This window comes from Vicugna pacos, chromosome 4 (assembly GCF_048564905.1).
Source record: "Vicugna pacos chromosome 4, VicPac4, whole genome shotgun sequence".
Classification (NCBI taxonomy): Eukaryota; Metazoa; Chordata; class Mammalia; order Artiodactyla; family Camelidae; genus Vicugna; species Vicugna pacos.
The window spans coordinates 51109051-51123240 of NC_132990.1; the positions used below are offsets into that span (position 1 = coordinate 51109051).

The window sequence follows — 14190 nt, forward strand, 5'->3', positions numbered from 1 at the left end:
AGATGCACAGGAGTAACACATCATCACACAGCCTTTCCACCGTATAGATAAGAGATGTAAAAAACCCCAAGAGCACAGATATTAGGAAATTCACTAAAAAATCAGTAAATAATACATTTTGTTTTAAATACCATATACCTGTGTATGTAACATAATCGACTTAATTCATGTAATTTGACTTTTTTTCTATTTTAACATATATTTTTGTTGTTGTTATAATCTGACTTTTAATAGCTATGTTTAATTGCCAGATTGTACATTTCATATAAATTTAACCCTCTGGCCCACCACTGCCCTCTCTCTTCTCAGCCCTTGTGGCCCAGCACAAGTGCCTCCTCTTCAGTGAAGCCTGCCATGGTGCTCCATGGTGCTCCATGATGCTCCACGCCTTGCTGATAACACAGGTTTGATCCCACTTTGTGTTACAATCATTTAATGTTATTATGTGAAAAGTATCTGAACCCCAGCCTAACTGTGAGTTATCCTAACACTCAGCACTGGTTATAGTACCCAGTGCCTGTCCCGGAAGCCTTCATGGAACAAATGTGAGGCAGAGAAGGTGACATTGTCATGGCCTCACCACTTCCGATGCGCAGAGCGTAGAGAGAGGGACATGGGTAGAAAGGTGAGCAGGGCAAAGGCTTGCATGCGGTCCTTGACTGGAGCTATAGATTTCCCATAAAAATTTCATAAAGGATGGCTGTTTGGGGATGAACTGCAGGCTCCGGTCTGTGATAATCTAATGCCTTCAGGACAACGGTCTTGCTGTCCCAGGTCCCAGGAACCTCAGGAGGGAAAATGAGGCTTTCTAAGTCCAAGAAATTAACCTAAAAAGAACTTGCTTCAGGTCCTCCTCTGTTTTTATCCCAACTAGGCTTTGTAAACCTTATTTTAATAAAGAATGAGACAAAAAGAGTGGGCATGGACAGTGCATTCAAATATCCACTGTCTCAACTCTGTTTTGGAAAAAGGTGGGGTACAAATCCTAAACTGAACCTCTAAGAGCTTCGATTCCTGAAAGACTCCGAGGTGGGAGAGTTCACAGGTAGAAAACTTAAGATTCCACAGAGAAAACACGATTAGGGAGGAATGGGGTTGCTAGTGAATCTCTGAAGCTTTTATAAATGATTGCACTAGATATCACAAAACAATAAAAGGAGCCCCAAATAAAGAGGATGCCGATGGCAGTGTGCGTTTATCAACTCAGTACAGACCAGAGCCTGTGCAGTTGATTTCAACTTGCTGGGCAGAACCTGCTCCGCCCTCCCTCCTGGCAGCTGCAGGGATATGCCTGCAAATGCGCTGTATGAGGACCACACACACAAAGAGTTTCCTGCCCTCTCTGATTTATACTCCTTGATTTGCTCCTGCCTGGGCCCCATCTCTCATCAAAGCTCCACTTGCTCCTCCCCCAACCCCCGCTCTCAGGAGCCACCAGAGGGCAGTTTTAAAGGGTGAGCTTCCGCTCTTCTCTCCTTTCTTTTATGTCTTCACATCTTTATCTGGGGCCTCACTGCACAACCTCCACTCCTGCCCTGCCGTCAGCTCCATCTGCCTTTCCTCATCATCCCCACTCATGCAGGTTCCAACGTTCTCCTGGTTGCAGTGGATACCTCTTGCTTTTGCTTGCCCAGCATCCTTGTCTCCTCCTTCCAGAAACAGCACTTCCATTTTCCTTTGAGGAGCTACTTCTCTCCCGCTCTCAGTCCACACAGACCTGACCCCGACCCTGGCTCTAAAGGCAACACACTGCACCCTTGGGAACACAGTAATCATCAAGGATGAGCAAAAACCCAAGTAGTCATAAATATAGCCAAGGCAGGACAATGACCTTTCTTTACCCCAGGGATTTTGCTGGACCTACTAAGAAAGCAGCACTCTTTCTGCTGGGTTGCGAATTCAGCAGGAAGAAGTAAGCCTGAAGCTGCTGAGGGCATCCTTGCCACCACTTTTGAGACATGGAGAGTAACACTCCCAAAGGACCTGGATCCAGACATGCCTGAAGCACACCCTAGACACTTACACTTTATGAGCCAACAAATTAAAAGTTTTTTGGTTGTTTTTGCTTAAATCAGTTTGAGTGGAGACTCCATTCCTTGCAACTGACAGAATTCTGATTCAGGGAAAAGTACAAAACTGATGTTGGAGAAGCATTTCTACACATGTACATTTGTATATGTAATCAAAACTCACCTACAGTCAAAAAACTATTATATACTGTTTAGATATGTAAGCTCAACAAAGGCAAAAATACACGGCAGAATCGGGGAGGGGAGGGACAGGTGTTTTTGTTTGATTAAAACAAATAAAAACAAAACACCCAACCTAGGATGGCAATAGCAATTAAGGACACCTACCAGGTCACCATGGTGAAGAGGAAAGGGTGGGGTCTGGGGATGTCGGGGGACTCACCCTCGTCAGTGATGGTGCCGCTGCTGGAGCCCCCGCTGCTCTTGGATTGCCGGTGGGAGGAGGAGGAGGACACGGAGGACTCGGCAGCGTGCCCTTTGGGAGACGGCGAAGGTGTGAGGGTAGGGGAGGTACTTTTGGAGGTAGTGGAAGTTCCAGACGGAGGCCTTTTGCTTGTCTCCAGTTTCTGCTGGAAAGAATAAGAAAAACACATAAGCCATCACCTGGAGGGTAGACATGATTCAAACAGACACCCACAACAGGGAACAAGGGTGATATCTAACTCAACAAGATATCTAACCAGGACTATGAAATCTACTTAAGAAAACATGCAAAGCAGAAACAGCATTATCAGAAGAGCTTCAGGAAAATCCTTCCCTGGAGCAGAGAGGCAGGGAATAGAATGGGGAAAGCGGCACACGAGGAGCCAAAAAACCCAGGGCCTCGTCCTGCCCCTACAGCTGCTGGCATTGTGTCCTTGGCCAAGTCCCCTTACCTCTCAGTTAACCAGCTCTAAAATGGAAGCGTGGCTCATCATACACAAAGTCCCATTCTGCTGTTCCTTCATCTAAACCAGCCACTTCCAACCTTCCACCAAAGAACTCTTAGTGTTCCTTTTTATGTGTGTGCTGCACACAAAAAAGGCCTTTTTATTTTGAAATACTTTTATTTATTTATATTGAAATATAGTTGATTTACAATGTTGTGTTAGTTTTAGGTGTATAGCACAGTGACTGTTTTTTTTTCCAGATTATATTCCATTGCAGGTTACTACAAGGTGTTGGGTATATAATCCCCTGTGGTAGATGGTAAATCTTCATTGCTTGATCTGTTAATCCCATACTCCTAATTTATCCCTCCCCTCCTCCCGCTCCCCTTTGGTAACCATAAGTTTGTTTTCTATGTCCGTGAGTACTTCTAGATGTACAGAAGAGCTGTAAAGAGAGAACAGAGTTCCCGTGTATCCCTCAGCGAGTTTCCCCTAATGTCAACATCTTATAAAACTCTAGTATAATCATTGAAGATAGGAAATTAACACGGGGACAACACCAGTAGTAAACTACAGACTGTACTCAAGTATCACTGGTTGTTCCACTGACGTTCTTATTCTGGCCCAGGATCCTTGCTGCATTGACTTTTCATGTCTCCTCAGTCTCCTTTAGTCTGCGACAATCCCTCGGTCTTGCCTTATCTTTCATGACTTTGCCATTTAAAACCTGGGCTCATTATTTATAAAATATTTACTTATTTGTTCAACCCTAGTATATATGCGTGCAAAAAGTATATATATGTAAAGAGGCTTCAGATCTGCTAGCCTATACCCCTGCAAGAAAAAAAATTATCAACTAGAGTGCAGTGCTTGTGTACCGTTCTTTTTGTCTTTGCTTTAGCCTTATAGTATCTACTTGATACACATTTTCCCCCACCTCCTACAGTGTGGTCATGTCATTCACTTGTAATATAGCTAGATCTGTTGTCAGAGTCTGCATACCATCCTTAGTTCCTAGTTGATTTTTTAAGTTTGCATACAGTAAAAATAACTGTTGTGTACAGTTCTACAGGTTTTGATAAATAAGCAGAGTTGTGTATCAACCAACAGAATACCACACAGAACATCTTCATCATCCCCCCAATTCCTAGTGCTGTTCCTTCTCATCAATCCCTCCCCCGATCCCAACCCATGGAAATAACAGATCTGCTTTTCATTCCTACAGTTCTGCCTTTTGCAGAAGGCCATCTAAATGAAATCAAATATGTACACATTTTTTTTTTGGCCTGGCTCAGCATAATGCCTCTAAGATCCATTTAAGTTATTGCATGTATCAATAGTGTGTCCTTTTCCAGCCTGCTGAGTAGTATTTCATTGCATGGATGTTACCACAGTTAGTTTACAAATTTACCTGTTATGAGCTGTTTCCAGTTTGGGGTATTAAGGAAAAACTGCTATAGACATTCACAAACTGATTTTTGCATAAACCGAAGTTTTTAAAAATTCATTTGGGTAAATACCTAGGAGGGAGATAGCCAGGTCATATGCTAAGTGTATATGTAGTTTTGTAAGAAACTGCCAAACTTTTTCAAGGTGGCTGCATCATTTTCACATTCCCACCAGCAAGGAATGAAAATTCCAGTAGCTCCACGTTCTCATAGCACGTGTAACTTTTTTTTAATTTCAGGCAGTCTAATAATAGGTGTATTAGTGCTGTCTCATTGTGGTTTTAAGTAGCATGTCCCTAATAATTAATGATGTTGAACATGTTTTAATATGTTTATTTGCCATCTGTATATCTTCTTTGATGAAGCATCTATACAGATATTTTGCCCAATTTTAAATTTGCTGGTTGTTTTCTTATTACTGAGTTTTGAGAGTTCTTTTTACTGGATACAAGGCTTCTGTAAGATACATGATTTGCAAGTATTTTGTCTGGTCTGTGATTTGCCTTTTTATTCTCTTAATGCTATCTCTTGCAGGGCAAAAGATCTGAATTTTGATAAAACCCAATTTAACTTTTTTTTTCTTTTCAAGGATCATGCTTTTGGTACTGTATCTTAAACTTCCTTGCCAAATCTGAAGTCACACAGATTTTCCCCTAGAAGTTTTACAGTTTTTCATTTTTTATTTCAGTCTGTAATCCATTTTGAATTAATCTTTGTATTCGCTGTGATATATATGCGGAGGTTCATTTTTCTGCATATTCAATTGTTCCAGCACTATTTGTTGAAAAGACTATCCTTTCTTTGTTGAATTGCTTTCGTGCCTTTGTAAGAAAAAAAAAGTTGACTATTCTTGTGTGGGTCTATTTTTGGCCTCTCTATTCTGTTCCATTGACCTATGTGTCTGTCCTTCCCGAATGCCATACTGTAGTTTTACAGGAAGTCTTGAAACTAGGTAGTGTGATTCTCTTTTTCATAATTCTTTTGCCTATTATGGTTTTTTGCATCTTATTATACATTTCAGAATCATTCTCTAGATCTCTACAAAACAGAGCTAGCTGGTATTTTAATTGGGACTACATTGAATCTATAGATCAGACTGCAGAAAATGGATATCTTAACAATGTTGAGCCTTCCATCTTTCCACTTACTTAAGCTTCTTTGATTTATCAATGCCTTGTGGTTTTCAACCTATAGATTCTGCACATACTTCATTAGATTCATACCTAATCTTTCATTCTCATAATACATTTTCATATAATACATTTCAAATGTATTATAAATGATACATTTTAAATTTCAAATGTAAAAAGTCAAATTGTTCATTGCTAGTATATAGAAATACAATTGACTTTTGTATATTGACCTTGTATCCTCAGATCCTGCTGAACTCACTTACTAGTCCTAAGAGCTTTTGTGTAGATTTGGGGGTTTTTTTTTTTTGAGTTTTCTAAGCAGACCATCATGTCATCTAAAAATAGAGATAGCTTTATCTCTTCCTTTCTAACCTGTGTACCTTTTGTTTGTTTCAGACCTTATTACACTAGCTATAGTTTTTGGTACAAAGTGAAAGACTTGGATGTAAGAGACAACATCCTTGCTCCTGATCTTAGGGGAAAAGCACTCAGTCTTTTACCATCAAGTAGGATAGGTATTTTATATGAGGTCCAGGAAGTTCTCTTCAATTCTTAGTTTGTCAAGAGTTCTGGTCACCAATGGAGCCTGAATTTTGCCAAGTGCTTTTTCTGCATTTTATTCTTTAATCTGTTAATATGGTGAATTAAACTGATTGATTTTACAATGTTGAACTAGATTTGCATTCCTGGGATAAACTCCACTTGGTCAGAATGTATTATCCTTTTACTTTATCACTGGATTAGATCTGCTAATGTTTTGTGGAGGATTTTTACACTTCTGTTCATGAGGGCTATTGGTCTGGCATTTTCTTTTCCTGTACTCTCTTGAAAACATATCCTTGTTTCCTATCTCAAGGGGAAAGAGGGACTCTGCATAATGCTATAGAGGTCAGTTCTCCAAGAAGACATAGCAATCCTCAATGTGTATAGAGCTTTAAAATACATGAGGCAAAAACTGATAAAACTGAAAGGAGAAATGGAACAATCCACAGCTATAGACAGAGACCAATATTCCTCTCTTAGTAACTGACAGAACAAGTAGACAGAAAATCAGTACACATGTAAAGACTTGAACAACCTATAAACCAAACAGACCTGACATTTATAGAACTTGCCCACTTCCACCACCACAACAAAATACACTTTCTTTTCAAGTGCATATGGGAGATTCACCAAGCTAGCACGCATTCTAGAGCATAAAACAGACCTCAACACATTTAAAGGAACAGAAATAAACTAGCATTAAACTAGATCTCAGTAACAAAGATTTCTGGAAAAATACGAAATGAGTGCAAAACAAACAATACACTAAATAATCTAAATAATCTTTGGGCCAAAGAGGAAGTCTCAAAAGAAATGAAAAAAATATTTTAAAGTGAATTAAAATTAAAATATATCAAAATTTGCAGGATGCAGGCAAAGCAGTATGTAGAGTTAAAATTACAGCATTGAAGTGCTCACGTAGAACAGATCTCTAAACAGTGCTCTAAGCTTCCACCGTAAGAAACTAGAGGACAAATAAAACTCCAAGCAAGTAGAGGAAAGGAAATTACAGATAAGGTCATAGATCAATGAAACTGAAAATATAAAAATAGAGAAAAGTCAATAAAACCAAAGTTGTTTCTTTGAAAACATCAATATGATTAATAAAATTCTAGCTAGACTGACCAAGAGAAAAAAGAGAGAAGTCACAAATGACCAATATCAGGAATGAAAAAGTAGACATTCCTACTGGCTCCAGACATTAAAATTATTAATAAAGGAACACTAACAATTCTATGTCCATAAATTCAACAACTAAGATGAAAAAGAATACTTTTTGAAGACACAAAATGCAAAACTCACTCAAGAAGAAGCAGGTAACCTGAATAATCTTATACTTATTAAAAATTTTATTTTGTAATTTAAAATTTTCAAGAAAAGAACATGTCAGGCCCCGACAGTTTCACTGGCAAATCTTAAAATTTTATCAAACAGTTAGGGAAAAAGTATTACCAATTCTACAAAATCTCTTCCAGAAAAATAGAATAATACTTCCCAACTCATTTTATGAGACAAGATGACTGTTTTTTTCCTTTTAGCACTTTAAAGACATCACTCTGCTGTCTTTGATTTACATAATTTCTTACAAGAAGTCTGCTGCAATTCTTTTTTTTTTTTTGTTCCTCTGTATGTAATTTCTTTTTTCTCTGACTGCTCTCAAGATTTTCTCTTTGTCTTATTTTTAGTAGTTCAGTATGTACAGCTAAGGTGTGTTCTTTTGGGTATTTACTCTATTCAGTGTTCTCTAAACTTCCTGGATCCGAGGTTTGGCATCTGTCATTAATTTGGGGAAATTCTTGGCTGTTAAAAATATACATATTTTGCATTTATATATACTCCTTCTGCCCCACCATTCTGTCTCTCTTTCTCTCTTTCTTTAGAGATTCCAATTACCTGTGTGTGAGAGCATCTAATAGTCTCTCAGCATTCTGGGGTACTCTGCTTTTGTTTTTGCTTTAACTTCTTTTTTACTTTTTTTTCAGTTTGGGTAATTTCCATTGCCCTATCTTCAGATTCACTGATTCTTTCCTTGGCTGTGTTCAGTTTACTGAGGAGCCCATCAAAGGCATTCCTGATCTTTGTTACATATTTTTTTTAATTTGAGCATTTCCATTTGATTCTTTCTTATAATTTCCATTTCTCTGCTGAAATAGTTACTCATATGATGTTGCATGTTGTTCAAATTTTCCATTAGAGCCTATAACATATTAACTGTAGTTCTCTTAAATTACCTGTCACATAATTCCAACACCTATTTCACATCTACATCAGATTCTGATGATTGCCTTGTTTCTTGGGAGTGTGATGTTTCTTGCCTTTTTGCAAATCTTGTAATTTATGCTAAAACTTGGACATTTCATATAGGAGAGACCAAGATAAGTAGTTTTTATGCATGGAAGTGGGTACACATTTCCTTCTGCTAAGCCTTTAATGCTCCTTTTAGCTAACTACATTCTAGAGTGGAAAAAGAAGTCCTTTTCTTAGGTTTTGAAGGACTTTGTCAATAAGCTGCCTACATTATTTAAGAATTCTTCCTCCTGCTTTTTCTATAAAGAAAGACATTCCATAATTAAGCTTCTGATTAAGCAGGAGATAATTAGTGTATCTTTACAAAACAGATCTATTGCAGCCAAGAGTAAAGAAACACAATACTCTGAACCTTGTGGGCAGCATTATTGGGAAGGGAGCAGGTTAAATGTAAGATTAGGATGCTCTGAAATATTTGAACTATTCCCCACGTCCCCAGTGTGGCAGACTGATCATATAATGGCATCATCTCCACCCGTCCCTGGATCCATATACTTTGGTATGTAATTCTGTGTGATCTCCTGCAGTGGGTGTGATGACTTGCTTAAACAACTTGATTAGATTTCAATTTATGCCTTCGGCTGTTGCCATGAGAACATGTCCCAGCTTGATGTGGACACACATGGCCCAGTTTGACCCCAACATTTACGAGATCCCCCTAGACCGGAAGAATTGTCTAGCTAAGTCCAGACTAAACTGCCCAGCCATAGATTTACAAGCAAAAGAAATACTTTTTGTTTTAAACCACTGTGCTTTAGGGTGGGACTAGAAAGCTGAAATACTCAGTGGGCCTTTGGGCTTCCCAGGATGTGGGAAATCTTGATGTCCACTCTGATCTCCCCCCCCCAATTCTGTGTCTCCTAAGGCACAGTTCATGTCAGAAGCCATGCCTTATGAATATTCCACCATTGCAGTGGTGTTTGTTTTAAGCAAAGTACAAAAACCATATTCAGAATATTTTGAAGACTAATTTCTAATTTTTCCTAAGGGAGTCTCTGAAAAGCACTTCATGTCTCCATTTTGCTGTTGGAGCCTTTGACAGGAAGCCCACTCCTGTAGCTTTTGATTTAGGGTGATGGTTTCTAAGAACCTGGGCTGGGCTGGCTGCAACACTCTTCAGGGGGAAAAACAGATTCCCCAGACCCTACCCTGAGAGTCTCATTCAGTTATGCTGCACGGAACCCAGAAACCTGATTTTTTAAGCAGCTCCCCAAGGTTACAGCATATTATTATGTTAACAATATCAAGTGATCATTGAACCAGGCCCCACTCTAAATGCTAAAGTGTGAGGCTGAGATTTGAACCTAGGCAGTACCTCCTGAACCCTTTTGCTATAAATCAGTGGAAAAAACCATGTGCAATGTGAGGCTGGATGACCAGCGCAGGGCTGCAGGAGCCTGGTGCTCACCCCGCACCTCAGTGCCCCTCCCACCTCAGGTGCCCTGGAGATCAGACAGGAGGTAAACACACATGTGCAGGAGACTGACGGCACAGAGTGTGAAATCCACAATGGCCCTTCTTAGAAAGCCCACGAGTGGCTGGCTGGAAGGGGTCAGTTTAGTTCAGTCCCAGGACAGTGGCACACCCCATACCCCCCAGCACACGGGCTGTGTTAGGACAGAATCTGTGAGCATCACAGGAGGAGACAGAAACAGAACAAGCACCTTGCCACCAGGAACACCGCTGCCTGCAGGGGAGACCGGGAGCTCAGACGGGCTAGAGCTGGGCGCTGGCCCAACAGGACTTGACCGGTGGCTGGGCTTCTGCTCGGATAACCCAGCTGCTTTCTTCCTCTGGGCAGCGATCTGGGACAGGACACTGTCTATGCTGCCACCTGAGGAAACAGGAATAGGAATGACTGCCCTGGGTCCAGAGCACGGCAGCACGGGTGGTGGACATCGGGTGTCAACCTGGCTGAGCCGGAACCACATTTTCCAGACCCCTCCCCATGTGGCTGTGCATCAGGGCTGACCACAGAAGGACTGTGCATCAGAACTGGCAGGTGGATGGCCATCAGGCTCCAAAGGCGTCATTGTAAGAGGTGGTGAGATGCTATGCAGGCAAAATCTGTTTGTCCTCACTTTCCCCCAAGGCACAGCCAGCTCAGTCAGCCCCCAGCAGGCACAGACGCCACTCCCTGCCCTGCATTCCCACAGCAGCCCCTCTGTAACACCTTCCAGCAGCTGCACATGCGGCCATGCCAGGGCTCCTCTGTCATCATCCAGCCTCCTGGATCTCTACATCCCCAGTTACTCCCACAGCTATATCAATAACCTCCTCACTCCGTAATGCTCAGGGGGTCAGCTTCCCTGATTGAATCCTGATTGCCAGGTCCCCCTCCCTGTTTCCCCAAACCTACTAGCAACCTTGAATTATAATGAAGGAAAAAGGGAAAGTGATAATATCCAGGGTGAGGGAGCATGCTAGAGGAAGAACACTGATAACTAACATTTATAGAGCACTTACTAGGGGCCAGGCACTGCTGTGAGTATTTTACACGTGTAAACAGAGCCGCTCCAGAGGGCAAAATGTAAAGCCTCAAAAACAGGCAAACCCATTGACCCCACCACCCTGAGTCAAGGGAACTTACATTAAGCAAATCATTAAACAAGCATGCAAGCACAGAGGTATGAAGCCATTACTTAGAGTGGGACCTATAAGGGCGAAAATCGAGAACAGCCTCAGTGCTCAACAAGAGGGAGCTGGTTAATTAAAACTGTGATACCTGATATGAGTGGAAGGCTGTTTGGTTATTTAAAAGACACTATAGACATATGTGTATTGATTGACACAGAAAAGGTGTTTACAACATAGTAACGGGTGGAAAGAGGAAAAAGGTTACAGGGCAGACTCCACTCAGAAGTTGGCCTGCCTGCGTTCAGGTCCTGGCTCTGCTACTTCACAGCTGTGTGACCCTGGGCGAGTTATTTAATTTCTCTGAGTGCAGTTCCCCACTCTGTAAAGTGGAGAGGATACCCTCACAGGTTGCTGGAGGACTGAACGAGACAATCCACTTAAAGGGCACAAGCTCAGTGCTCAATAAATTATTATTCTGCTTTCATAAATATGCATAAAGCACCTTGCAAAGACATACACCAAAATGTTAATGATGATCCCAGTAGGTGAGATTCTTCTTCTTCTTCCTCTCCCTCTCTCTTTCCTTTTGTTCTTTTGATTTATCTAGTCTTCAAGCTTTTCCACATGAAGCATGCATTCCTTATGTAATGGCATAAAGCAGGTTTCCTTCCTGCAAAACTGGCTTTAGTTAATCCTGGTGGCCTTTGGGGAGGACTAGAAAGTGTCCTGTAACCAGCCTCATTACCTATTCCCATATTCTGTTTCATTTTTTTAAACAGTATTTACTATTGTTAGATTTTTTAAAAAAACTATCTGTTAACACCAGAATAAAACTTCCTAGAGAACTGATTTTGAATTCTTTACTGCTAAGTACTCTATTGCCTAGGTGTTGCCTCACATATAATAAGTGGTCAACAAATGTTTGCTGAAAGAATATGGTAAATAAGTGTAATGATGTGAAAAAAATTAAAATTTAAAAAAGAGAAAGTATGCCAAAAGCCCAAAATATCTGTAGCTCAATCGACTTTGAGTCTTAATTGTCCCCTACTTGCTGTGTGTCCCTGGGCTAATCTGTCACCCACTCTGAGCTTGTTATCTCATCTGCTCAATGAAGGGTAAGGATGAAAAGATATCTAAGGTTTAACCTTCAAGGATTTTAAATACCAAAAAAAACCCCATGCATTTCTCTTAGTTTCTTGTAAAATTTTCCAAGGAAATAAAGCATTATAGACTATTTCTCGCCTTCCCACTCCCCTCTCTCCCACCCTAAGAAAATGCATAAAAGAAACTCTGAATTGTGGATTCACTGAAGATTGCCTTAGGCACATGGAGGAGAAAGACAAGTTGTGCGGGCCTTTCTAGGGCTGTCCCCAGAGCGAGCACAGGGGGCGGTTCACACTCTCAACCCCAAGGAATCTTCCCACTTCCCCAGAGTGGCCTGCCTGGTCCCCAGGTCCCTACCTGAGCGGTTGTGCAGCTCCCCGCCGTGCCTGCTCATGCCCCCTACCCCACTGGAGCCACCGGAGGAATGAGGCGAGTGATTGAAGTTTCCAGAATTGGCAGGAGAGGCTGGGCTTCTGGAGAGAGATGGAAACTTAACCGGCCTGATGGGAGTCTGCAAGAATAAGGCGGATATCGCAGTTAGGGTCTGCTGCTCACTCCTTTGGATGCACAGATCACAGTGGGGAGGGACCTGGAGTTCGGCTGGCCCATCCTGGCTGATGCTTGCATCCACCAGCACATCCCTGCCGACTGGTGCTCTGCCTGCTAGGGCCCCCGTGGGCTGGAAGTTCACTTCTATCCACTGACAACCCGACCAGCCATTAGCTCAAGCTGAGCCTCTGTGACACCGTTTCCCATCGGTCACCCACCTCCTTCCACGTGGGGAACTAACATAATCCCACTCTGTCCATTTTGAACACCTCCAGGCGCCAGGCCCCTGGTCTCCCACTAGTGACTTAGTATTACGACGTCCAGGGAGGCAGCAGCAAGCTCCGGAAATCAACCCATCTCACAGACAGAGACGGGGGCCTGAATTTCTCCAGGTGTTCAACACATAGCGGCAGGGCAGGTCCTAAATCCCTGTCCACACCTACTGTATCCACAGTGACGACAGTCTACATATATAGAGAGCAGCTCCCACCTGGAGAGGGACTACCTCAGTTCATTACAGAGACACACTGAGGGCCACCAGGTCAGAAACCACTGTGGCCAAAAGGACAGAAGTCGTACTCTTTCTGTGTGCAAGAGAACACCAGAAGCACACTCAGCTGCTCCCAGTGTTTGCACTTGGTCCTGGACCTGTGTACTAATGCAGTAAGTATGGAACTTGATTAGAGGCCAAGAACCTGGTGTCTGGTCCCAGCATCCTAGCCCCCATGCAGCTGGGTAACCTTCAGCAAGTGACTTCCCTTCTCTGGGTCCCAGTTTCCTCATCTACTAAAGGGAAGGGTGGGTTAGATCAGGTCTTCAAACTGTGTTCCTTGGAGCTCCAGGGTTCCAGAGAGCGGGGCTCCCATTTCACTCCACTCACTCCAACATTTTAATCTGCTTACATATTAAGTTCCTTTGTAGGGTTTCATTAGACAAAAGGATTTCACTCATTTAAAAGAAAATAAAAAGCTTCAACCCCTCTGGATTAGTGGGTCTGAGGTCTCTTCCGCCTGCAACACATCACAAGGTCAGTGAGCAGCAAGTGACGTGTCAAAGGGTGTCAGCGGAAGACTTACTGCGTCTGTGCTCCCGCTGCCCACGGGGTGACCCCTGCTGGCTCTCTGGGGCAGCACAGTCTTCATGGGGTCTGCCCTCCCGTTGTGACATGTTCGGGACCGTTCCGAGCTCCACAGCTCAAAGCTGGAAGGGGGTAAGAAAGGGGGGATGACTGCCTTCAGCTTGTCGCTCGGTAGTCTGGTGAAGGGGGCTCCATTCCGAAGCTGAAAAAGACAGGCTGTGGGTTAGGCAAGCCAGGTGGGCTCCTGGCTCTGGGAGGAAGATTCTGGGTTTCCCCTGCTTCTCAGAGAACAGCACCGCCACCTACCCCCACCCCTCTCACAAGCCAGAAACCCACGTGGTGTCCTCAGCTCTCCTCCCAGCAACCTAGCAATACCCACGTCTGCCCTGCTCCAAGTCCCAGCCTCTCTTGGATCTGTCCACAGGGGCAAGACTAGAACAGAGGCAGGGGCAGGGTGTGGAGCCACAGAGAAGCTGGGAGATGTTGGGTGTCCTGTGATGGGGGAGCAGAGGGGAGGGGCACCTGAGCTGAGCCCAAAGGCCAATGCAAGCT

The 14190-nt window shown here is 42.7% G+C and overlaps 1 protein-coding gene across 3 annotated transcripts in view; it reads right to left on the reverse strand.

The window, feature by feature from the left end:
• Positions 1 to 14190, reverse strand: part of ANKS6 (ankyrin repeat and sterile alpha motif domain containing 6) — a 52262-nt gene that overhangs the window by 16405 nt on the left and 21667 nt on the right. For 2 of the 3 annotated variants that reach the window (XM_072959807.1, XM_031677349.2), the window contains exons 9-12: positions 13637 to 13840; positions 12369 to 12522; positions 9995 to 10164; positions 2413 to 2599 (exon numbers count right to left, since the gene is read on the reverse strand). In XM_072959807.1, the coding sequence (XP_072815908.1) occupies positions 2413 to 2599; positions 9995 to 10164; positions 12369 to 12522; positions 13637 to 13840 (715 nt within the window). The remainder of the gene's footprint in view (positions 1 to 2412; positions 2600 to 9994; positions 10165 to 12368; positions 12523 to 13636; positions 13841 to 14190) is intronic. The other variant, XM_031677350.2, reaches the window with a different exon arrangement.